The 26,601-nt window shown below is 41.8% G+C and overlaps 1 protein-coding gene across 2 annotated transcripts in view; it reads right to left on the bottom strand.

Moving 5' to 3' along the window:
- LOC120732663 (protein argonaute-3) overlaps nt 1–26,463 on the bottom strand; it is a 35,174-nt gene extending 8,711 nt beyond the window's left edge. The window contains exons 1-11 of one of the 2 annotated variants that reach the window (XM_040030415.1): nt 25,601–26,463; nt 11,275–11,446; nt 10,792–10,912; nt 10,384–10,592; nt 9,074–9,210; nt 4,950–5,084; nt 4,760–4,847; nt 4,036–4,183; nt 3,741–3,860; nt 1,954–2,097; nt 1,024–1,157 (exon numbers count right to left, since the gene is read on the bottom strand). In XM_040030415.1, coding sequence (XP_039886349.1) covers nt 1,024–1,157; nt 1,954–2,097; nt 3,741–3,860; nt 4,036–4,183; nt 4,760–4,847; nt 4,950–5,084; nt 9,074–9,210; nt 10,384–10,592; nt 10,792–10,912; nt 11,275–11,446; nt 25,601–25,619 — 1,427 coding nt within the window. In that variant the 5' untranslated portion in view covers nt 25,620–26,463. The remainder of the gene's footprint in view (nt 1–1,023; nt 1,158–1,953; nt 2,098–3,740; nt 3,861–4,035; nt 4,184–4,759; nt 4,848–4,949; nt 5,085–9,073; nt 9,211–10,383; nt 10,593–10,791; nt 10,913–11,274; nt 11,447–25,600) is intronic. The other variant, XM_040030416.1, reaches the window with a different exon arrangement.
- Between the last annotated feature and the right edge of the window lie 138 nt (nt 26,464–26,601).

Raw genomic sequence — 26,601 nt, 5'->3', positions numbered from 1 at the left:
GGGGGAAAAGAAAATAACAGTGCCAAGTTTTCTCTGCAAAACATGAATATTGTATTGAAGGCAGTTAGCTTAGTCATTATGTCTTAATGCCCAAAATCAAACTAATGTCTATTTATGTTGTTGTTAATCCTAAATTCGTGTCTCAAAACTGCATTTTGAAAGCCTGAACAAATCTGAGTACTTGAAACTCCAGCTGGAATGTTTCCACAAGCACTGTAATTTCTCAAGTAGGTGTTAAAATGCTTTTAGATAATAACAGGAATGGGATTTTAGTGTTTAGAGTTAAACACTGCTTCTGTCTAACAGAACATGTACTGTTCCACTAGTAAAAACAAAGACATCAAAAGGAAACATTATGCCTCTTCTACAAACAACATGGCCAGCCGCGTTCTGCTCAGATGATCTGATTCTTCTAGTTGGGTTTTATTTGAACCAGAAATTATGAATCGATTGTGCTCTGCAGTTTGGGAAGGCACCCGTAAACAAATTGGCTCATTTCTAACATCAAAGCAGCTCATAGTACTTTTTGTAATCACCCTCTTAAAATTTTAACTGAATTTTCTTTCACCACCAGGGGGCACTGTTTTGTCAGTTTGTGTGTTAAAAGGTGCTGCCGTTCTTTTAACTTTTGCTAGCACGTATATACACACACACACACACACACACACACACGTATATACACACGTACATACACGTATATACACGCACACACGTATATACACGCACATATACACACACACGCACACATATATACATACATACACACACAACCTAATTTCTGATTCTGTTGATGTTTTAGTTAATTTTGGAAGATTTAAACCATTTTTCAAAAACAAACTTAAGTATTTTAATGAGAAAGGCAAAAAAAGACATGATTTAGAAATGTTTATGATGACATATTATAAATATACTGCACGGTGATGTGATTGAGCGTCACCACCATATTCACAGTGAGACAAAAGAACCTACAAAGGAGACCACTGGGATGAGAAAAAAAAAAAAAATATTAGCACAGGATCTCACTTGAGGATTTCTTCTCGACACTGCCTCTGTGTGGCGAAGCAGGCAATGGCCCACATCTTGATCTCTACCCCGGTGTGGAACTGCTTTCCCCTCATGTCCCACACGCCATGGCTGGGCGTGGCTACAGTGCGGTTCTGAAACAACACTACAATCTCAGGCGATGTATTTGCGATTATGCAGAAAAACACTCACACACATTCACGCTCCTCATACAGACTCAACAACCACATACAGGTAAACGCAGTTTCGGAAAATCCACACAGTCCAAACGCACCCATGACCCACACCAAACTTGTACATAAATTCACATTTTGACAAACACAGACTACATAAAAACAAGCTTTTTTTGTAAAATTTAACTTTTAAAATCTTAACTTGAAATCTTACTGCAAAGCCATTTGCACTGTGTGCTGCAGACTGTAGCATTTAAGATGTAATTTACTGTGTGCATAACATTTAGTAAAGTGTGTATTTCTGTGTCAAAGGTTTCATTATTACATTACAGTTGGTGCTTTCCTCCAAGATAAACAGAAAGATGTTAATCAACATTGAGGTTCAAGCTCAATAAGCTGCTTCTACACTTTAGCATTAGCAATGTTTTTTGCTCCGTATCCAATGTACTTGAGGAGCGATCCAATCATGAATTGGGTGATCTTTTGGATTCAAAATAATCTTTGTTGCAAATGATTAAAAAGTTAAAATGTCCAATTGACCGTCTCAACATCGTGAACTTATTAAACGTTTCTAAAAATTGAAATAAAAGGCTGCACTACTGAGACTGAACCACAAAGACCAAAAACGGTGACATCATGGAGCACACACAGAAGCCGGTGGGTTAATTCCCCCATAGAGAAAGTGGAGTAAAGGCTGCAGAAGGGGAGAGCGTGTCAGACAAACAGAGAGAATGGGCGTGATTTAAAGGAAGGGTACCATAAAGTGCTCTGTGCTCACCCTGCCGCCGTACTGCAGCATGGGGGCGGGTAGCACTCGCCCCGTCACGTGGGCCATCTCGTCACGCACTTTGAACTGGAACTCCTGCACAAAAGGGTCTGCCTCATAGTTGGCACTGCGCACCTGGAAGCAAAGAGTAGTAAAATTAGGCACGGTCAGGCTAAGGTAACTTTTGACAGCATGACTAAAAGCCACCGCAGTGCTGTGAGGGTGTGCTATAGAGGCAATCATTCTCCCAAAGTTTCTGCTGCTGCTCGCACACTTATGGGGGGTTTTGCAAATTAAAAGTAACCTTTGAAAAATCTGCAATTAAAATGACATATTTTTCTCTCGCCTTTAAATGATTAACACATCACCACCACTCTGCCTAAAGATGACTGAAAACAGAGGGGATACACAGATCTGTGTGAAGTAACAAAATCTGATTGCCTTTAAAGCTCAGTGTTTAAACCTTATACTCAATGTGTTAATATAAAAATAAGTGTTAAACACACTAGGCTATCCACAACCAACCTCGAAGAGCTGGTTGTGAGGTAGAGCCGTAACAAAGTTAGTCTTAAAGTGCTCATATGACACTGATGCAAAAGGGAAAAAAAAAAGACTAAATGAAAATTACTGACATGCCACAAAATGTCAAATGTCAGCACTTCTGTCCAGAACAGGACCCATGACCACAATAACCAAAAGTATTACAGGATCCATTATGTAGTTCTGACAAACACAGCTTATCTGCTTGTTTTGTCCTCCTGCAACATTCAATCTGTTATTCCAACCACCGTGTTCTTTCAGTTACGAGAAATGTTGCGTATAATGAAAATGCCGGCGCAGTGACATCTACAATAATTTCCTGTGGGCAAACGTGGCCATTTTGCTCCAGTCAACAGATAGCAAGACAGGGTTTAATAAGGTGAGGGCAGGTATTACATGTGTGCTGCTGATCTGACGGTGGCCAGAGGGAGTCACTACATAGTTTGTCATCCTCTCTCTAAACAGCATGCTGCAGACACTATAGTAGCTCCACATTAAAGCTATTAAGATTACAACATTTTGTTGAGCCTGCAGTGACCAAATGTGATATAGAAACGTGTAGACCTGCCTCTGCTCACAATATAAAATGAGAATGTAGTCGAGGAGATTATAAGACCCGTAATTTAACACAAAAAGTGAACGGTACAGCAACCAAGTATCAACAAGCCTAACAATGCACCCAGTCACCCCTGACCCCCAAAAGAGGCTCTTACTTTTGACCTCTACTCTAAACTCAACCACTGGGAATGCATTCTTGAAGCACTACAGAGGGATGAAATGCTCTGCTGGTTTAATTTTAACAGCAGTAAACATAAATACATCAGCAATACATGCAGCAGTATTACTAATAATATACTACTGAATGAAATTTCAAGCTACCGTTGCCTGATAAACCGATACAAAATGTGTTCAATTATATCACTAAAATATATTAATATTATTATTTAATAATAATAATGTAGTGTGTGTTGGGTGGGGGGAGGGGGGATAAACTGTAAGAATAAAACTAAAAATTCAAAATCTAGAACTTCCTTCACATTTTTCCAAGGTTGTCCAGTGGGCCAGATTGGAGCCTTTGCCGGGCCAATTCTGGCCCGTGGGCCTTATGTTTGACACCCCTCTTCTCTACTGAACAGACAATTCTTAAAACACAGCCTTTTATTGTAATTTCCTATATTCAAACCGTGTGCATGTAGAAGACAGGAGAGCCGTATTCAGAGGGCATTTCCAGAACTCACCAGCCTGCTGATCTCCTCCTGTCTGTCAGGTGCAGAGCGAGCTGTGGCTTTGATCATAGTGGAGGTCTGATTATCTGTCAGCTTCTTGATGCACCGTTGACCAGCTACAATATTACACACCTGCAAGGAAACAAAAGCAAATAAGAGGCTTTCCTTTTTTCTTCCCCCCCGGGCAAACCGGAGCTTTTTCCTTCAGCTGCTCTGGGAGCTGCCCACCAGACCATCATGCTTGATTTAATAGTTACTGTCGGACCCCCCCCATAACTGAGTGGAAATGCAGCTTCTTTTCTCTCACCTCTAGGGGCAGGTAGGTGTGCTTTTGCTCCTGGCCCACCTGTAGACAGGGTAAATGTGGATATTTGAGCTGCAGGTTGTACTTCTCCCTGAAGTACTGGGCTACAGTACGCTCTACAGTCTGCCCATTCTCCAGCTGCAGAGGGAACCTGCAGAGAGGAGAGTTTTTGTCAAGAGCAATGCAAATGTTAATTGATGTGAGCTATGTCAAGCGCCCCGCGCATTATTTTGCTATTAATTTGCTTAATGTGCAAGTGACAGACAGAAGGTCATCCCTCTGTAAATGCAAAGCTATTCAACTGCTAAAAGTCTTAACATATTTTTTATTTGTTACTTTTAAATAGATATTTGGTTTATTGTCAGTTTCAGGATGAAAGAAATGGCTCAGGGAAGTAAGCAATAACTACCAAGCTTAGATCCACATGTGTTTTTGTCGGGCTTAAACTGACAAATCACTCTTTCTGTGATAATTTCCCTTTTAAAAAAAAATAATCAAACTGTAGTCATGGCACAGAGAGCAGTTCAGTCCCGACACTGCAGCCACACAGCTGCCTCACGAAGGGATGACTAACATCGAGCGCATGGTTGTCGGATGAGTCAGCCATTATCTGGTTTGTTTGGTAGTGATTCGGTGAACACATCCTCTGGTTTCCCCTGCCTTCATCTCACTCGCACACTGTTCGCAGTGGCTCCTATTCCCTTGCCCGCCCCAGAGGCTGACTCACGTTTGATGGCTGGCAGGTCGACGGGTCACGTTGCAGACGCGGTACTTCCTCCGCATGGTTCCACAGTGCGTCACCTCCACCTTTAAACCTGGCGAATAATACAAAGTGTTACCATTAAGTATTTGCTTTTGTATGAAGAGCCGTGATTTGTGGCGTCCCAGTTTAATCCGATTTGAACTCAACTCGTCACCTTTGATTTCTTTGGTGAATTTGACCCTGTGCGAGTCTGTGAGAGGCCGAGGCTGCTCGTCGATGTTGTGAATATCCAGCACTTCACACATGAACTGGATCACTGGCTGGGCTTTGTAGAAGGCTGTGGCAGACACTGCAAAGGCAAAAAAAAACAAAAAAAACAACTAGTGTCAGTTAGGAACAACAACAAAAAAACAAAACCGAAAAATGAATATGACGCACTGCAAACAATATCCAACTGAAAGAGAGAGAAAGAGAAAAAAGTTATATCGAGTCAAAAATCATGTTTTGTTTATTACTGGACAGGAATAAACATCAGAAAAAATAAAAGGCTGTCCAATCAACAGAAAGAACATTTAGCATTACTTTTTTTTTTGCCAATTTCCCTTTTCAAGTTCGTCTTCTGGTGCACCCATGGAAAACATCCAGTACAGCCACCATTTTTACAGCGATTTCGAAAGTTTCATGACGTCAAGAAAAGCTCATCATCTGCACCGAATTTCCTCTAAGGTGCCAAAATGACACCAGCCTTCAATTTCACTTTCAATTTGATGAAGACAAAGAAGTCACAGGAAACCAAATTTCGTGAGTAGAACAGGTGGTGACACTTCTGCCTTTTCAGTGCACGGTTAGCAGGCAGTGGAGGTATGTGCCAATGGGACACTCGCAGCACTTCCCAAAGAAATTGTTTTCAAGTAGAGATAAGAATAAAAAAATAAAAATAAAAGCTTAAGTCAAAACCTGACAGTAAAGGACCAAAATCACCGTATAAAGACCAGCTGAGCTATAACAGCAAAGACTCCAAAAGGAACAAAGTGTATTCCTGATGTTCATTCAAAATGTGCATGGTAACCACACAGCGCAGGAAGCATGATTCATGCAGAAGGGGATGTGGAGGCTACCTTGCATTAGCACCTTGTGTATAAGCACATAAAAGTAGCTGTGAGATGAGAGAGGGGGAAACAAAAAAAGAACAGGTATGACAAAACTAAAAGCCAGATCAAAGGAAACCCAAAAATGGACACGGGGAGATGGAGAAGTGCAGCGGTGAGGATGAGAATCTTAAGTAATCTAGTGATGCGTTGTCATCAACATAGTCTCTGAAAACACTAAAAACGCACATCTATGACGCTTAGCTTACCTTCCCACGCATTCTGTTTTCATTATCTATGCGCGGAAGTGTCTGAGTCACCGAAGTAAAAGAAAACTTTAAAAAAAAAAAAAAAATCTCACTGCTCTGCAATTAAAATAATTTCATTTACACTCACTGGCTACTTCATTAAATACACTTTGCTTGTATCGGGTTGGACCCTCTTTTTGCCTCAGAACTGACTTAATTCTTCACAGCACTGATTCAACAAGGTGCTGGAAACATTCATCAGTGATTTTGGTCCATTTTTACATGATAGCATCAAACAGTTGCTGCCGATTCGTTGGTTCCACATCCATGATGTGAATCTCCTACTGCTCTATTGGATTGAGATATACGTGAACTCATCGTCATGTTCAAGAGACCAACTTGAGATGATCTGAGATTTGTGAGATGGCATGCTATTCTGCTGGAAGCAGCCATCAGAAGTATACTGTGGTGATGGACATGGTCAGCATCAATACTCCTGTAGTCCAAGAAAATATCCCCCACACGATTACATCACCTGCAGCAGCCTGAAGCAAGGATTTATGGCAGGACAGATCCATTCCTTCATGTTGCTTTCACCAAATTCTGACCCTACCTCCATTCATGGGGTCAGAATTCTGCTGCTGTAGCTCATCTACTTTAAGATTCTATGTGTTGTGTCCTCATAGGTGCTCTTCTGCATACAGAGTAGCTATTTGAGTCATTTGATTTGAAGCCGTTTGTAAATGCTCCATTGATGTCAGACTCGAAACGCTAAAGAAGGCTGAACCATGCTACACTCAAAGTTACTTAAATAACATTTGTTTCTTATTCTAATGCTCATTTTGAACCGCAGCAGGTCGTTCTGACCACGACTAAAGTAGTTGCTGCCATGTATTTGGCCAATTAGATTTTTAACATTAAAGACCAGTTGAATAGGTGTACTTAATGAAGTAGCTGTTGAGAGTACTTACACGCACAAAATGCAGACTGTGGGAGGTAGCGTTTGTTTCCTTCGTGCTTGGCTATTTAAGGCAGGCTTACTACTTTGCTTTACAAATATACAATGCAGCATGTGAATGGTTTGCAAAGAGTCGGAGTTCTAGTTTGCTGATGAAGAGCAGACAAGACACTTCAGGTGGCCAAGTGTTCTGTACAAGAGGCCAAAGAAGACAAAAAAAAAAAAAAAAAAAAAAAAAAAAAAATCAGAGAGCAGCAGAGATGCTCCAAAAGAGACAGCGGCTTCAAGCACTTAGAACTAAACAAAAGCTGTCTCAAGGAAACGCTCCACACAGCTACCCTCCTGACCCCAGAAACACCCACTAGTCTCATATATGTAGGCACAACGGCACAAGCACACACATACATGCTTCTCTCCGTCTCCACAGCAACAAACTAGTCAGTTCCCATCCAGCCAAGAACCCACTTTCCTCCGTGTTCCTTAGGCGCTCTCTCGCTCACACTCACACACTCTTATCAGCAGCCCTGCCAGACACAATCTCCAAAAGCCTCCTGCGGTGTGCATATGGCAGGACACATTCTCTGCCATCCCCTCTGCCACATATTTTTCCACAAATAACAACAGATTGAAATTGTAGTGCATTGTCTCGTGTTATGTTTCTCTACTGATAGGAAGCTCAAGCTAGAGCCAATTATTGATTTAGATTTTCAACAGTTCTACTCATTTCCGAACAACCCACATTTAGCCAACAGAATTAACTCGACGCTAACAAATCGAATCGGTTTTCCGGTGACTGAACATAAAACAGCAGGAGTTTCGAGGTTGGTTGCGTGACAACACAAGAGCAAAAAGCTCATCTTTAAGGCTATGTTCACACTGCAGGTCTTAATGCTCAAATCCGATTTTTTTTGTCTGCTCGTTCACACTACAAATAAAATGTGACAGCAAACGCGCTCTAGTGTGAACGCTCAAAGCGGCCCGCATGCGCAAAAGAAGGCGTCGCACACAACGCGCTCCGTTTAGACCAGACCAAAAAATATTGTTTGACTGACGGCCCTTAATATAAAGACTTGTTGCAGACTTTACGTTTCCCAATTTTGCTTTAAGTTATAAAGTTAGTTTGTTATTTACATATGGCCTAATAATTATCCTTGTTGCTGTTTTAGAGAGGAGCGGTGCTTCAAAGGATAGTTGCAGATTTCTGTCAGAATCTGCAGATTATACAGTACAAATAAAATGTTAACGTTTCTCCAACGTTGTCTTCCCAACAGTTTCACTAACATCTACACTGGATGGCCAAGAAACCTTCACCATGTCTTCTCGGGCGCTTCTCCGGCTCTGATAATTAGCGTCTGTCTTGTGTCAGTGACGTAAAAGACTGATTTAATGCGACATGACCGTTCAAACAGCAGTCGCTTTCTGAAACATCAGATATGTATCGGATTCAGTACCACATACGAAAGTGACTCAGATGGGATTTGAAAATATCGGATTTGTGCCGTTCACACTGTCATACCATGATCGGATATGGGTCACATAGGGTCCAAAAAGTCAGATTTGATGCGCTTTCGCCTGCAGTGTGAACGTAGCCCAAGTTTCTCTTTAGACTACAGAAGGTATTCATGAAAACATTTGGCCCCCAGTACAGCATGAAGTGAGCCTGCCAGACCCCATCATTGCTATTGAAACAAATAAAGTTTGACATGCATCTATTAAGAAGCATGTCAAAGTTTTGTCCAATAAAGTCATTACATTTCCTCAAATAAAAAGTGGAAAGATCATGTAAACACTGTAACATGGAGACTTGATATTATAATCCAGCTTCCCCAGCTGCAAAAGTGAAACGGCAAAATTGATTTTGTGACTGTAAACAACCAAAAATTGAATTACAAAGAAGAGGCTGTGGGTGTTGGGCATTTTTCAATATTTAGTAATATGAGGAATATGGACTTTACTCTTTTGTTTTTGAGTCAAGAATTTATAAAAAAAAATAAAAAAATAAAAAAAAAAGATGGCAAGGAAAACACTGGGTTTTTGTTCTTACCGTCAATGTTTAGCATCATCTTCCACATGGCAGGGCGCACAGATTGGTGGAAACCAAACCAAACTTCCCTCCCACCTCCCAGAGGATGGTCGTAGCCTTCTGGAGCAGAGAAGAAGGATCGGCCCACTGGAGTGTACCTAGATGTAGAAAACGGGGAATTATAAGTTCGATACTAAAGGGAACCCAATCATACTCATTTCCAGCTCCACAACTTTTTTATATATATATATATAATTTTTATATGACTAACAGTATATAAATCTGCAACTTGATGCAGTCTGACCGTGTCTGTAAGGAGGTGTTTTAGCAATTCTCCTTTTAAGCCACCTGTTAATCAAGCCAGCTTTCTTCTGATTGGCTGACAGTTGCAAACAGAAGATTAGAAAAGTAAGTGACTGAGGCCAATGCTGTGTACCTGAGATAGCAATATTAAGATATCCCCTCTCAATTACATCATCATCAAGAGTCCTAAAACAGAGCATTTAGAGCAGCCTGAATTTTTGGCTCATATGGATTAGCATACCATGATCTCACGGCTATGCCTGAAAAACAAAAGGTCAAATAGGAGCAAAAGAAATCTGTGTTGAAGATGAAAGAAAAAGTAAAATTAGCTTGAACTGAGAATGTAGGTTAATATGAATTTATGCGGAGTCACATTCAGCTGCTGTTCAATATGGCCTGAAAGTACATCAGCGAGATGAGAGGGTGGTAACATTGCCCGGACCCATTAACCTCCTATTACCTGCCCAAAAAGACTCATTATGTATTGTATATAGGTCTCATTCGTCTTTGCAAATCCTACATTTGCAATGTGTCAAAATGCCAATGTAATACCGGGCTGCCAGAACCTGTGAGCACAGCTAAATGAAAGGTGCCGATATTACCACTTTTTAATAATGCTTTGAAAAAGGTTTTCATTACAGCTCTGGCAATATTGTGTTCAACTGTGCTTTTGCTGAGCCTTAGGGAAGCGATACTGAATGAAAGGTGGTAAGGTGCTTGTGAGCGACCGTGTCAGCCGTGTTTGATTTCCGCTGGGATCGGAGTGCTGATATTAGTGCTACTAGGACAAAATAAATACATTGTATTTGCTATGAGTATCTCAGGGATTGGGTTTTACAATGTCTGTGTTTGGTGCCTGAAGATGAAGCTAAAGAAAGTACAGAAGGTAAAAGTAAATTAAGGATGAAAACGTTCCTAATTTAAGTTCATTCCATAACTTTACCTGCCAGTTATCTTACATGGTATTATAAGGAAATCATTCAAGAAAAAAAACAAAAAACAAAACATGACAGCAATAAGCAGCTCACTTCATGGAGGGCAAGTTTCGCAGTACTACGTCCACTGCGTGTACAGGGTTGGTGCTGATAGGCTTGTCCAGCTCAAGGGGTTCAGGCATGCTGCGGCCAGTCAGCACCTCATGGAGCATGTGCCAGCTGACGAGAGACACGAACTTAATGGAAACTTTGAAGGGCCGATCTTTCCCTCCCTCTCCTGGGAGAGTGACATCCAGGTCCACCTGTGGGCCAAAACAAAAGGAGTGCAGACAGATTGATGCTCTGAACATCGTCTACGTTCTTTAACAACCGCAGGGATGCATCGTTTCTCACTTAAGGTGATAATGAGCAGCTGAGATTGTGTGTCTGAGTACATTCAGTTTGCACTGAAGAAAAAGGAGCGTTTGTCTCCTTTGTGTCTGTGTCTTTTCTGCAGCTCACCCCCGTGGGTGCCACAGGCAGTGGGTTGGCTGTGTACAAACTCTTCTTTCCATCGTAGACTGGCCTGCGATCCCCAAAGATTGTCACCTTGAAGTGCTGCACCATAGAGTCAACCACCTCCCTGCACAAGATGAACACAAAGGATTTGCAGTTGTTCTGTATCTTGTAAAAAGTGCATGCCGACAGAAGTAACAGGCACAACTTTACACTGTGTGCTGTGAGCTCTCCACTGGACAGAAGCGGCAGTTGGCAGCTATAAGCCAGGCTAAAAAAAGCTAGCATTAGATTTTGCTTTTATCCCGTGCCCCTCCTGTACGACACAAACAATATCTTCTGTGTACAACAACTACAGGTACGCTCTGGCAAGTGCTTGGTCACTTCAAGCTGCTCAATATTTCATGATGGATTAGAACGAGAAATGTAGCTAATGTAAATATTGCATGTGAGAGGTTTTCCAGAAAGCAGCCAGTGGATCAATCTTACCTGTTGACTCGCCGTGGGCACTTGTCAGGCTTGATGTCCACCTCGTAGAGGTAGACATCCATCTTGGGGATCTCCACCTGGAAGCAGTTGGCCAGCAGCTTGATTGGCTTCCCCATGGTGCCATAGCCAGGCCGCCGAGGCATGGAGAACAGGGACTGGGCCCCAACGGCTCCTGAGGGGGGGGGGTAAATTAAAAGATGATGTGAGGTTGATACACATCCTGGAACCTTTAGCATTTTCCGACCTTTAGTTTATCTTCAGAAAGTCTAAAAGGTGATTAGATTTAGCAATATACTCCTTAGAAGATATTACATTATTTGCTTGGAGTTTCATTTTTGACACAAGCAATTATTTATTCATTTAAAAAAGAAAGAAAGAAAGAAGATGCACGATGAATTAAAAGGTACTTTTCTGTTTTTTAATAAACAAACATGCTACACTCAGTGAAACCACATCTAACACTTAGAACTTAATCCTGCATACAGAGGAAAGTCTAGAGATGATGCAGATACGCAGGGAAACATCTAGTAAAGAAATAGTAATGACTGTGTACTGAATACTGTCATACTTAAAAAAAAAAGAGAGAGAAAAAACCCACAGACATGTAAGCTCTTTGACATGTGCTTCATGACACATCGACTCACAATGAAACATGTGTTCGCCTCATTTTAACTATATACAGAACCTGAATGAGGAGGTGCATGAGTCACCAGATGAAATACTCTTGATGACCAACCTATTCAATGATGCAAGACAACAGCTTCTATCATAAGAAATCTCTCATCCAAATAACAACAAAGCATCAACAGAAAGACCGCGAAGAAAAAGAAAATAAACAAACTCAACGTTGTGACTTCACATCCCTCCGACATGACTGTCGTCACATTTCAGATGACTTTTAACAGGATCTGCCAACTCAAGGAGGAGCAGGAAAAACAATGATTCAACTTTCTCCTGGAACTACAACAGCACCGCGCAATATTAATGAAGGCTAGTTGTGTAGCACTAAGAGAACGAAAAAACACGCGTCGGGCAGTTAACCTGCGTGCGACACAGATCACACATTTGGTCTTAAGAGAACATGCGCACACCAACACCATGAGATGTCTTTGACATGAGTCACTTTGATCCAGAAACTGAGCGTTCTGTTCAACTTAATGCACCACGCTCATGTCAGGGCTATTTCTGGCTCTGCTGAGGCTTGCCTTCACACGGCCTAAACGATTATGCTGATGTGCCAATGCACTGTTTGGATTCAACTTATAATGCCACAGTTCACTAGGATATTGTTATACAAGAGACACTTTTACACAAAAACTCCAGAGAGACTCGCTTTATGCATGCCTCTTCACAACCACTTTTTTCAGTTTTCAATGCCTGGGGCTCTGCCCCCAATGTGTCACTGAAACATGAGTCATATTACGTTTGTGATTCACTGCACATTTCTGACATCTGTGGGTGATACTGGGGTTGAGGGCCCAGCTGAAGGGAAGTTCATAAAAACCTCTCCACAACAGAAACAGAAACCTTCTGTGACGAATCGGCAGACAACGTGAGCTTGTTTATTTACAGTCGGGCTTTGGAAGCTGGTGCTCTCTGCCCTGCTCAATTTTTCAGTTGCTCCCCTGGTGGGCTCTGGAGTGAAGGCTAACAGGGTTGATGGAGGGTAAAGGCCACTTGTTTGAAATGGCTGCTGGGGTAAAATGCTGAAAAAGAGAAGTCTGGAATTCCTGTCGTGGTCGTCTCTCCCACACAAAACTATGTGCACACGTACTTTGTAATGGTAATTCCCTTGGGCGACTTAGTGAAACTTGTGAGGTAAGCCTGATTTGAGACACACAGGCGAAACAGAAAAGAGGAGGAAGACATTCTGATCAGTCTGAACGAAAGCAAGAAAAAGGTGTGTGCCAATTCCACAAATTCCAGTCCTTGATACAAACTTCCAGAAGCTCTTCATTAATAAGAACGCTTCTTTTTTGTTACGGTTCTAGTGAGGTTGGGAAGTATTAGAGGGGTGGCAGGGAGTGGTAGGATTATAGTAGGCAGAGTTGGCTTTTTCTAGCTTTCATCTACCTCTGACTTCCATTCAGTGTGAGTCAGAGCCACCACAGGCACAGAAACACATACTTGAGCATCCTGTTCCTGGATTATGCAGTGAGTGAATTACAGGAGCAATGATGGGGTCTTGCAGTGAATAAAAGAAAAAAGAAAGAAAAAAGAAACGAAGAAACAAAAACAAAAAAAGGCATACCACAGAGCAACAAGCTGTGGCATTGCACACACAGACACACACCCCTACCACTTACTTTTGTTTCGATATGAAAACCACACACGGATGTACAGTAATTTGTAGCTGTGGTTTTGCACCGGCATGCTGAAAGAAGGGCCTTATATTTCCCACGTTACACAATTAGTTACTATTTCTGGCATTTCGCACAAATGTCACGTCTTCCTGAAACAAACGTTTAGTTCTTTGAAGCTAAACGTCCCATCAACCTGCCTCCTGCAGTCATGCCGTCGTGGCATCGAAACAAGTTGTGCCGCTGTAATCAAAACACCGGTCCCATCACTGTGGTATTTGGCTAGACGGCCTCTGCATTCTTTAGCTTCCTGTGAATCGCGATTATGGGCGAGTCTGTCACTTTTGCAAATGTTTTGAGATCTTGTAATGGTGCATGCAAAGTGAAAATCTCCACAGAAACAATTCAAAAAAAACTTAAGTTTCCTTAAGCCCCAAACTTCTTGTGCACAAAAAAAAGAAACCAAAAGATTTTTTCCTTTTATATAATCTACTTAGATTTCTGCAGATGAATAAAACCTGCCAAAGCATGCATTTGCAGTGATTACTGCTTGCTGTGAACATAGATGGGACCTCACAACATTACGCGCATGGCAGGCACCATGCTGTGATGCTGAAAATTTACCAAGCATGGCACACAGATGTGTTTTTACAGCATTTTCCAAATAGCCACCCTGACCCCGATCATTCAGCAACAGGCCAAATATCTCTCCCTGCATCTTTCTCTCCTGAAAGCTGCATCTCAGTTCCCTCCACAGACAGACATAACAAACGGAGTTATCGACAAAAGCAGGAACAAGAAGGCCTGAGAGGAAAGTTTAACTGAAGATGGTGGTGGAGTGACCGTGAGAGCAGTACAAATCTCACGCTTTGTTATAAAAAAAAAAAAATTTAAAAACCACAGTACCAGTATAAAAGATTTAGAGGCAACTCTCAGCAAGACGTTCATGACAACTAAGTACTGATATTTTTATACGATGACTCAGACCTTGACAATCAAACCTTGGGGGCACTTGGGGCTTGCTAGGTGTGCGGGAAGCTGTACAACCCACAACACGCAAGCGTGCTGACACTAATTTACAGGAACATCTATAGAGGAAAAACACGAAATGATAATCAAAATATGCAGAGGGCATTAAAGTCTTCGACTGCTGGCGGAGCGCCTGTTACAGTTTGCCTTTACAAACAGTGAAATCTGAACCACAGACGTGTACATCAAAACGGTTACCAAGTCTTTGTAGACTCAGCATCTGTAAGCGTTCGAGGAAACCTCCGCAAGTTGAAAAATACCACGCTGCATGCGTATTTGTGCACTGTGCACTTTTAGGTAATTACAGGAAGGACGTCTTAAACAGAAGAGAGTAGATGTAATCTATAAGTATGTTTTCCCCCAGGCTGTAATGTGCAAAGTAAAAGAGGGCAAAAAGTCAAAAAAAAAAAAAAAAAAAAAAAAAAAAAAATCTACGTTCATTCATGTATTTAATTTTTTTGGTTGAGAAAAAAAAAAAAAAAAAAAGGTTTTAAGCCCTGGGATCAATTATTTGTTTTAATTTTAGGGCAGTTATTTAAGACAATGAGTGTGCTAAAGACTGGATTTATTTGTATTTTTTCTCGCTAACATGGCTTCGTCTGGGTAACAAACCTGGATTCAAATCAACTGGCCAGCTGGAGCCTTTGTGTGCAGAGTTTCGCCGTGCTTCTGCAAGGGTTCTCTGTGGGTACTATGGCTTCCTCCCACAGTCATGCATGTCAGGTTATTCTTAGCAACACTAAATTGGCTCTAGGTGTGAATGTGAGAGTGACAGATTATAACCTGGACAGGTCACCAATCTACATCTTGCCCTATGACAGGCATAGGCTCCGGCCCAACTGCAACCCTGAATTAGACAAACAGAAGAAAATGGATGGACTGCCATTTAAGAGGTTTTAAAATGTTGCCAAATCTTACAAAGCTCCATAATACAATTTTATTTATGTAGCGGCAAATCACAATAGTTGACTCAAGGCACTTATATCGTAAGGTAAAGACGTTACAATGATAAAGTGAAAACCCCAAGATGACCCCCTATGAGCAAGCACTTGGCGACAGTGGCAAGAAAAAAAAACAACAACAACAAAAAAAAAACAACAACAACAACTGCCTTTTAGCAGAAAGAAACCTCTGGCTGAACCAGGCTCACGGAGTAGCAGCCATTCGCTGCGACCTGTTTGGGATGAGGGGCCAGAGACAGGGCTGAGATGTTAGGCATCTCCACATTTAAGAGAAATACTAGTGGCCACCAGTGCTACCTCTCAACATCCTAATAGATATACCCATAGTATCAATTTGAAACTGCCACATCACCTTGTTCAAGTTATCACAGTCACAAACTTCAGTGGCCACGTCGCTTGCCCACCCGGCACAGTGACGCCAATACCCCATCAGCCTGCAACGGCTGGGAGGGTAAAAAGTAATACAAGGCTTTTCAAAGTGAAAACCAAACACCTAACAAATGACAGTCCGTCCCACATCGAAGTAGCATTTTCTGTTAGCAACAGGCTCAATGACAAATGAATGAACATTTCCATTTTTTCTGTGCTTGAAAAATTCAGAACCTGAATTAATCTACCGTAGTTTCACTGATAGCAGATTTCTTCAATGACATAAGTTTTTAAATATTGTTTTGAAAGATTAACATTAACAAATGTGTCATCCACAATTTACACCATGTTCCAAAGACAGCTGTGAATCTTGACAGTTTAAGCTTTCAGAGAACAGGTTGTAGTTTGCTTTATTTTTAATTTCTTTGCACACCAGACATTCTGCAACACAATTCATCTCTTGCATGTAAAGCACGCTGCATTCATACGTCTTTATCGTTTATCATTATCATGTTTTAAATAGTTTTAACAGTTTCTCATTCATACATCTTTAACATCTTCACTTTAGCACTATGTGGCACTTGTAATGTGTAGTCACGTCGAACACTGAATGTTGGTCACAGTGACAATTTCCATGTTTGTTTTACATGAGAGTGAAGAAAACAGGACGATTGCTTAAACCGATTCTGCCAACATTATGTGGGGTTCATGTGTAAAATTGGCTTATGTGAAATGTTGCTACAACTTAAGCTAATCTTCCAATTAACACAGATCGACTAATCAAGATTAAACCTGTTTTTTTTAGTCCCATTTCCTCTGAATTTAGACCTATTTAAGAGCTTATTAAAGATTACAGTGAGCATTTCTCTGAATGTGTTTAATTTGTTCCCAACTCAGCTCACGCAAAAGCACTTCCGCCTCCTTTTACATCGTCACATCATGATGAAATAAATAAGAACCCACACGCAGTCATTGATATTAAATTAGATGCCTCAGTGGCTTCTTTGTATTACTAGAAAACCTTTGGCAAAGACAAGTGAAGATATTTGGTTTTATTAATTGTAAACAACGCTACTGAGCCATCAGTGCCACACTGCTCTGCAGTGGTGCACATGGAATAAGATACAAGTAAACATTATATCACAAACCAATAATTGAGATGCCTTTCTTAGAGTATGAATATTTTCAAGAAACATCTCAGCAATGTGAACTCATTTCACTCCGCTGCTTTGCAACACCACACAGTCACACTGTACACAGTGGGCTCAGAGCCAGAATAACTAGCTGGTGAGAAGCTCGGCTGACATCCAGTCCTTGCTAACTCCCTCAGCCACATCCCCCAGTACACAAACGTCCACGCTACTAACGAGTGCACATGTCCACACAAGCCCACACACCAACACACACACAATACAGCTGTTGTGTTTCTAATCCGGAGAGGCCAGCGCTGTGGGAACAGGGAGAGTGCTCAGTGGCCAGGCACAATGGCGTCAGTCCCAACACTCAGATCCTAGAAACACACACACACACAGACACACACACACACTCACACACACACACACACTCAGACATACGCAGAAAGACTGACAGCAAGGATTGATGCACACCATTCACAGCCAGACTCCTCCCTTCTTCTTCCACCCTCATCAATCTCAAGAGTGTTGCATTTGGCACCCAAGGGAGTCGCTGCCACTCTCTACCACGGATAGACACCAACAAGATGCCACATACTGACAGGCTGACAAGTCCCTGATCAGACACGAGAACAAACTGAAGCAGAACGTGAGCTAAAGAGTGGATGTTAAAGTAATTTATTAATTAAAGTAATTATTACAAGAATGCAATGGATTTCAATCATTACTACCAACTTTTTTTTTTATAATCACTCAATCCATCCATCTTCTTCTGCTTATCCAATTCAGGATCATTGGAGTGCTGGAGCCTATTCAAGCTGTCACAGGTGAAAGGCAAGGTACACCCTCGCATTCACAAATGCAGATTAAAATTCAAACTTGCAAAGAACAAACCATACACAAATATACTCCAGACACATCACTTCCTCTGCAAGCAGTCAGTAATAAAATCTGAGGGGTTTTTTCTGGAAATCACGGACGCAAAATCTTCCAGGTAAAAGAGGAACGAGACCATCCAGTTCATTATCAGCGCACAGTTTACGAGCCTGACTGTGTGGAGGAATAAAATGAAGCGACTGGAGTTTATCCAGAGCTTTTCTAATCTGACCACTCAAAGCAGGTTACACTACAAGCCACATTTTGCCTTTTCGCAGAGATTCACACTGCACTTAAGTGCTCAATCCACCTTGCATTCAAGCTGACAACCAATTTAGAATAAGCTACCATGCATGTTTTGGAAGTCAGAGTAAAAGGCTAAATAGACCAGCACTTACATAGCACTTTTCTACTCCAAGCATTAAAGCCAATACATGTTATGTTCATCAATTCACACATAAATACAGTGCTCTTAAAAAATAAATAAATAAAAATAAAATGTAACCATCAAGAACGCGCTCACACTTCAGTGGATGCACTGGGCATTGCGTATCTTACCCAAGAACACTTTGAATTGCAAACTAGAAGGGCAAGTAAGCCAGGGATTGAACCACCAACCGCCTGATCAGTGAATGACCTGCTCTACCAGATCTCCAGGCATTTCTTTGTGGAGCCTGAATTTTCTCCCTGTGCCTGCAAGCTCAACAAAGAAAGACAAGGAGATCAGGAGGTTCACGTGGGTAACTGTGAATTCACAATTAATGGTGAACAATGTACACCAACCAACCGCGTTTAAGCCACTTCCCTAACATAGTAACGGTTCCTCTTGTATCTTCAAAACAGCTTTGACCTCAGGAGATATTCTGTGGTGGATGGGACATTGTTGGTGGATGTAGCCCAAGTTTGTTCAAGCTAAACTCGGGGAAACTCAATTAAATTGGGATCTCGAGAATTTGAAGGGAGAGTGGGTGCCAATGCCTTGTTGGTAAGAGTGTGCAACAGTGTTTAGTTGGGTGTTATGTGCCAAAGTAACGTCCACGTGAATGCCAAGACTGAAGGTTTCCCTCCAGAATATCAAGATGGCAGCATATGTTACCCGAAAACCTGTACATCTACGTGACGCATTTTTTCCAAGAAAAATCAGCAAGAAAATACCAAACTACATCATTTGCATACCAAGTATGTGCAGAGAAAGAGTTTCCGTGCCAAACTGGCCTGGCTGGTGTTCAGAAAGGTCACAGACTGATAACATTCACCAACTATGAAACTGAAAGAGAGGGGGAAAACTAAAAAAAATTAATACATAAACACGAAGGCCCAAAATTCATTAAAAATTTACCTTCAAAACTGTAACAACTGGTTTTGTTCCAAGAAGAGGTCAGGGTAAAGTACCCCTCACCCCAACTTTTTATAAAACATCTTCTTGTCATCAGTTTTATATCTTTTAAATTTATGTTCATTAAGTTCCATATTGCATTTCGTTATCTTGGCACCATTTGTGATTAAATACTGGACAAAACTTTGAGAAAGATGCAGGTGAGGGGATTTTTAGGGGGGGGTGAGGAATCATTTATTATGAGAAAATTCTTCTGACTCACTGGCATTAGGCCGTCTTACTGACTCAGCTTACGCATATTTTATACATACATTTATTCATATGTAGATAGATGTGTGTACTTACACACAAAAAGTCCTAGCTGTGTTAAAATGACCGGGAGAATTTATTCAGGCAGGTTAAATGGGGCTTTCCGTTTTACTAGTCCAGGCTGAGTGGAAGAGTGGATGGAGCAATCTAATACAAGCAATCTAATAGCTTAACTACAACCGAAACAGAGCAGCACTTGATGTTGTGTTAAAGTGTTAATAAGAACCGGCTTACATTAAAAGTTTGTTTTAAAACTGGACTTTAATAAATAATAGTTAATATAATTAGAGCTAAAGGTTTTGAATTATTTACACAGTTAACACCTTGATACAACCGAGACAAATGAAATAAGCATCAACGTATCGTTTAGCCTCTGGCCATGTACGCTTTTCCTTTAGTCTAATTTCCCACATTTACACAAAGAGAGTTCAAAATGGCTGTTTAAAGTCTTCAGCTTAACGTTTTAGATCTACTAAATACATGTCTGAGGCCAAAGGCCAACAATCAGAAATGACTGACTTCTGATCGTACTGAAAAATTGATGTAGTCCTCTAACATATCAGCAGAAGGTAGAAATGAAGGGAATCACTGGCCTCTTAAATGACTCCCTCTGGTTCTGCTGAATTATTCTGTCATTACATCACCTGAGAAGCATTTAAATCAACCTCCTCTTTTCCAAACAAATGCACCTCTACCTTACGTGACTGCCTATTGACAGCTCTCTTGTCAATGCCGAATGGAATAATAATGAAGATAGTCTGCTGGAACTGATTAACCAATATACTTCTGTTTTTTCTCCAGTGAGCTCAAAAACAAAACACACAGACACATTTCCCTATCTCAGTCACCACCCGCCCCCTTCTTCCTCTCCATATCACCCCCCCAAAGAAAAATGAGCCCCTTAGAGCTCCCCCCAAAAACAGATCTCAGGAAGGGGGGGGAAAAAAAAAAAAAAAAAAAAAAAAAGGGGGGGGGGGAAGGTGGAGGTGGAAAAGAGGGCAAGGTGACACATCACAGACCTCTAGCTTTTCACAAAATGCACACCCACTAGCTGCAAGCCCAAAACATGTGTCATACTGAGTTGCCGCCCAGTATACTACTGCAACACATGACTAACACTTTTTCAATGAAAATAAGAGGACCACAGCATTTAAGGGATGATGTTAAAATGGTTCTGATAGCTTATTTATCAGATTTTATTTTGGGAAACGCAACAATAAAAGGCAAGAGTACAGCAACCTTTATTCTCCTCAGTTGAGGAATGAACAGACCAAAAACAGACCTAGCTTCCGGGTCGCAAAAATGAAGCAGAAGTGCCTTAAACCAGTGTTTTATCTGAATGCCACCAGATGGAAACAGCTATGGCTACAAAAAGACCTTCTGTCCTGTAGAAGCACATGGAAAAAAAAAAAAAAAAAAAAAAAAAAGTCATTTGCATTGACCTCTAAACATTTTCCTCCTGAGTTTATGGTCTCAGTCAAATTAAACCTATTTTATAAATCTTTTAACAGTCAGATCTAACCCTCCTCGTCGCATCTATTTTCTGTAACCAAGACAGCAGCGGTGGCGACGCTCAACTCCGTTAAAATGTTCCAACAACAGCCAACACTTACCATTTCCATATTACATTAAGAGATTATATTCTGTTTAAAATAAAGAAAGATGTTTTTAGGAAGCTTTGGTCAATAAAACAACAACAACAACAAAAAAAAAAAAAAAAACTCCCTACAAAACAACTAAAAAGCAATGCTAAATTGCATTCTCCATAGAAACCAGCAACAATATACCAATGTTAACATTATGGGTGGCTGGGGTTTTAGACGGGGACTGCCTATTGTCAGCAGGCTGCTTGAATGAACTGAGCATTATGAGGAGAGACTGCAAATCAAGTACTAAGCCCTCCCTCAAAGCCGACCCCACTGTCTGCTGAAAATCCACAGAGAATCAACGTACAAGGAGAATGACAGGGAAGGCAGAGTTTCCCACTGGGGCACAGAGAAGGATACAGAAGCAGTAACCCGGGAGGGAATGGGGGTGGTAACTGTGTGAACTTAAAGAAAAAAGAAAAGAAAAAGAGCGGGAAACGAACGCACGAGTGTGAGAAAAACAAGTGGGGAACGAAACGAAGAGAACAAAAGCAAGACGGTGGTGCGACAAACAAACACTAATTTTCCAGAGTCGTTCTTCATTAAACTAGTTCATGTCCTATTAATGTGTTAATGGACAGTAAAACCCACTTCCAAGGCTGCCTTTCATGTGAAGCTGACTCATCTCCAGCCAGCTCAAATCCCACCTGGTTACTCGGTGTAGTGTGACAGCTGGAAGGTGGGGGAGCCCCCCCTGCTGTACTGTACGTGCTGTCTCATTGTCTTCCAGTAAATCTTTCAATATGCCCAGTATGTTTATATATACAGTTGTTTCCACTAAAGCTGTTCAAGGAATCAATCTTTAATTTCAAACTCTACTTTTGCAGTTATTAAAGTGAGAAAACCAAGATAAAACCATTACCATGCTCTATTTTGTGGGGCAGTAACTCTCTTGATTTCCTATTCAGCACATCTTTCCCCCCCCTGTAGTTTTGACCTTTTCATAAAGTCTATCTGCTATTTTTGTGGCAGGATTACTTCAGTCCACGAAGATCTATTTCTTTAGTTTTTCACTTGACTTAAAGGTAATTCATTTCATTGAACGCAAGTTTCTTCTTGAGATAATTTTCCCCCATAAGCGAGCAGCCCTATGAGCAACAAGTCTTTAGGATTTTCAGAATGACAGACTTAATCATTTTGCTCTCCTCGAGCTGTAACACCTTCCTATGAGGGGTTTTCCTGAATGGGCGTCGTTAATGCACTCCGCTGAGCCTGATCAGCCCCTACACAATAAAGGCCATTACTTTTATAATAATACAAAGGTTAGAAAGATTCAGAGTTTTCTGCATTTCCTCATAAAATGTTTTACAGTCAGTAGCAGGTTATATTTATTTGCAAACAAATGTTTTAATCTCACAGAGAAACTAACGTAGGCTTTGGAGATCTATTTGAGAGCGTCAACATTTCCAAGTTTATAGCCAGAGAGTTGCTTTTTAAATTTCTGATGCAGCTGGCACCGAATTCCACAAATTGATGAGTTTACTGTGCAAATTCTGGCATGTAGCTCAGGAGGTCGAGAAGTCATCCACTAATTGGAAGGTTGGTGGTTCGATCCCTGGCTGCTCCAGTCTGCGTGCCTAAGTATCCTTGGACAAGATACTGACCTGATCCCGAGTGTGAATGGGTGAATGAGGTATGTTGTTTTGAGTGCTCCAGTAGAAAAAAAGAAGGAAAAAAAAAGGGCTATATAACAACCGGTCCATGTACTTCATAAGATTAATTAATATTTCTTTCTCTAAAGAGGGGTCAGAATAAATCTGGGGAACCGTCAAGTTGGATCACGCTGGCTAATGCAGGTAAACAGACCAAACAGCTGGACAGCCTTTTTCTCAGCTGTTCCCTTTACGGGACACCAGAGCGGATCATCTGCCTACATCTCCCCCTCACCCTCTTTCACCACATGAACTGTCGCTGTGGTCTTCCTCTTTTCATCTTGACTTTCACCTCACTCTTCCACACCCTTTTTCCTTCTTTCAGAATCCCTCCTGACTAGGATACTACTACACACTACATAATGTTGTTAAAAATCAGCAACACAGTGGAAATTACTGAGATCAGGTTAATGCTACCTTCATAGAAGTTGATCTAGCATTAAGCATGAGAAGAAAGATGACGGCTGGAAGTGACAGGTGTCATATTTGCGGATTTTGATGTTGTTTTTTAGCATTAATCCCATTTGAAGCAGACTGAGCTGCTATTTTCAATTTGCTGCTAGCAAAATTTAGGTGCAAAGCAATGTGTTTGATGTGATTATTTCCTTCTGTGCCAACAGTTACGTGAGAGATTGATGACTGGAGAACAAACAAGAGGGTGCACAACAAATCACAGCACTAAAGCAACGTATTTCCCAAAATACCCACCGCTTATTTAAAGGCTCTCTTGTATAGCACCACACAAGAAAAACCTCCATCATACTGATGCATTTTAAATATAATCTGTGAAACATCTGAGCTAGGTATTAACAGCTCCACATGGATATCATAGTACGGGAAGATGTTGGTGTTGCGGTTTGATGTCTCGGTTTCAGATGTGTCACACCCCCAGTGCCACTGAAACCTTCAAATCTCTGCGTTCTGCGTGTCAAAAGAATACAGATTACTTTAAATACGAGTCCTATATAACTGTGCCCGTGATTTGAACATTATCACTAGTTCTGGCTTAAAAACTCAGCCATAATGTAATATTACTTCAATAACAAGTGAGAAAGTGTTTGGGGACACGCTGTGGAGTTAACACATCAAAATGGATTTGATTTATTTAAAACTCAAAAGCCTTCTACTCATTACACCCTTGGTGCTAAGCTCTCCAGAGCCATGATTTCCATACCACATAAGCTGCTGCTCAGACCAGTTCTGGAGAGAAGAGTCGCTGTCAGTTTCTAATTCGGCAGGCAATCCATTCGCATTTTCACACCACTCTCCAAGCCACCGACTAACTGACTGACGGAAGACCCTCTTTCAATTATTCACCCAGACAGAGCTGACTGCAGCCGTCAGTGATATGGGATTGTGAACCAGTATGAAGACCAATAATATTAATACCCTGAAGCCTCAAACCTGCACATTAAAACTACCTCTGTTTATTTGTTTGTATTAATGCATTAATGCTTTCCAAAGTGAAAGCATGAAGCACGCTCTTTAATGCACTTAATGTTAGGCTGGCTAGCAGTATGCTCTGCATGAAATTGCAAATCGGCTAACTTTTCTTCTTTTGGGGAAGAGGCAGATTAAACATCCTGTTTAACTGGGAGATAACAAGCTAGTCATTTGGCCTGTGAGAACACGCCAAGTTTATTCTAGTTGAAAGGGCACACTGTGCATACACGTTTTACTCTACGGTAGGTGCTCGGTTACTGGGAAAACACCTTGTGGTCCCTTCTACTAGCAATGCTGGGAAGTGTCCCACCTGAGAGGAGCTGAGATGATAATGAGACATTAGGCAGCAGAGAGGGATCTCCTCTGAAGAGGAGGAGGTGGGCAGTGAACCAACTGCTGTATCATGTGTCAGTGGCTGATCAAGAGTACCTAGCATTCAGTTTATGGTCACATAAGTGGAAAGCTTCCGTTACAGATGAGACAAAGGCCAGGTGGTTCAGACAGTTTAACTGCCACTAAGACCAAGAGAAAGAGCCTGGATGCAGCCAGGTGACAGCATGCATCTCCGGTGACATTCAAAAGTGTGCAATGTTACATAAGGTCACAGATAAAAATGTGTTATAACACAGTTTTCTAGTCTTTAAGGCCAATTTAAAACAATTATCTCTGGCTCAACAGCCATAACTGAAGTTTGGCAACTCCCACATTTAGGAAAGGTTAAAAATGTTTTAGTATACACAAATCTGGGGCATGACAAAGCACATCTTAGATCGTAGATGCAGGAAGAGGATGCCGCTCCTAAAATATGCCGAGGTCAGTTTGGGGTCAGTTGTTGACCAAGACCGGAGGGTGGAAGGCCAGGCCAGAGTTCACCCTCTGCCACAAGCCACACTGGATTTGAAGTCTTCTATAATGCAGAGACTCATCTTCAGCAGCTGTCCCCACATCTGACTGATGAGTTTGCGCTGAGATCTCTCCTCATCACCCGGCAGAGCTGTGTTATGGACAGGTCAGTATTTAACCTGTGAATGCAGCCTGGTATGACTGGCGATTTTCAATGAAACCATTTCAACTGTGACGCATGTTTAGGCAAATTAACTGCAGGGCGGACAAAAAGAAAAACTCCCTGGTTACGGCTAAACGCCTTCGGCTGAAGAAAGCCCCACATCCCGATGTTTCATTTCACCGACGCTAGCTATCTTTCTCAGGAAACGCGACTCCTACGACTACCGTGAAACACCAAACGAATCAGTAAGGACAGAATAAATTACCTGTAGTTCCGATTTCCATTCATGAGGTCAATGCCCGGTTCACTTCCCGGATCACAGTTGTCAAACGTTTGGGACTCTTCCTCCGTTCAATCCGGTGTCTCCTTCGGCTGTGCACCGCCTCTGCAGCGCTGAGTGGCCGAGGGTCCTGGTCTCTCTGTGTCCTGTCAAAGGAGGGGGGGGGGGGGCTCCGGCACGGTCACTTCGCCGGCCGAGGGTCTTCAGAGTCTCCACAAACCGCCGTTTGCACTCGGTCAACGTATCCAATCGGATTTCACTGCCACGGCGAAAGCTGCTGGCTGCTCAACGCGGCGCTGTGGCAGTGAAAACCTGCTAGTTAGCCAAGTTAACTCACTAGCCAGGCTCGAGTGGGGGGGGGGGGACAGTGGTTTGAGGAGCTGTCAGGATATCATCACAGCGGGGTCACGGAGTCCAAATGAATCCCTACCGATATCTGATCATTAAAAGAGACGTCATAAATTCGTATCTACAGCAAAGCTAATGTCGGGAAAACAACCCTAATTAGCTAGCTGACTAGCTAGGCTGTCGGAGAGTTGGAATTCTGTCAGACGACGGCTACTTTTCCTGCGTTAAAAACAGCTGCTGATACGGGCCCTTCTCCCGAGGGCCGTACACCCACGACGTCGTCCTCCGTAGTATGCGTTCAGCTGCCAAAAGTAAAGCTGTCAACAGCGCGATGTATGCGCCGATAAGTGTCACGATCTCCAGTCTGGTTGACAGATCAACTCTGCAAGGCTTCGGCAAGCCAGCTAAATATGGTGAAGTTGCCTTTCTGACACCGACAGGAAGAGGTGGGCCCGTGTCACCAGACGTCAGACCGCCAGCTCCGCCCTCACCCAAAGGTAACCCCACCTTTTGAATGAATTACAGTTTGAGACTTAGGAGGTGCATTTTTTCTTCATCCACCCATGCATTAATATCTAAGAATCATTAGTTAAGGTGGATTTCAGGATGTTATGAGAGTAAGCCTTGATAAATCCCAT

Source organism: Simochromis diagramma, unplaced genomic scaffold (assembly GCF_900408965.1).
Source record: "Simochromis diagramma unplaced genomic scaffold, fSimDia1.1 OVJJ01000361.1, whole genome shotgun sequence".
NCBI lineage: Eukaryota > Metazoa > Chordata > Actinopteri > Cichliformes > Cichlidae > Simochromis > Simochromis diagramma.
The sequence above is the reverse complement of the archived record's forward strand: the minus strand, read 5'-3'. Positions and strand labels throughout refer to the sequence as shown.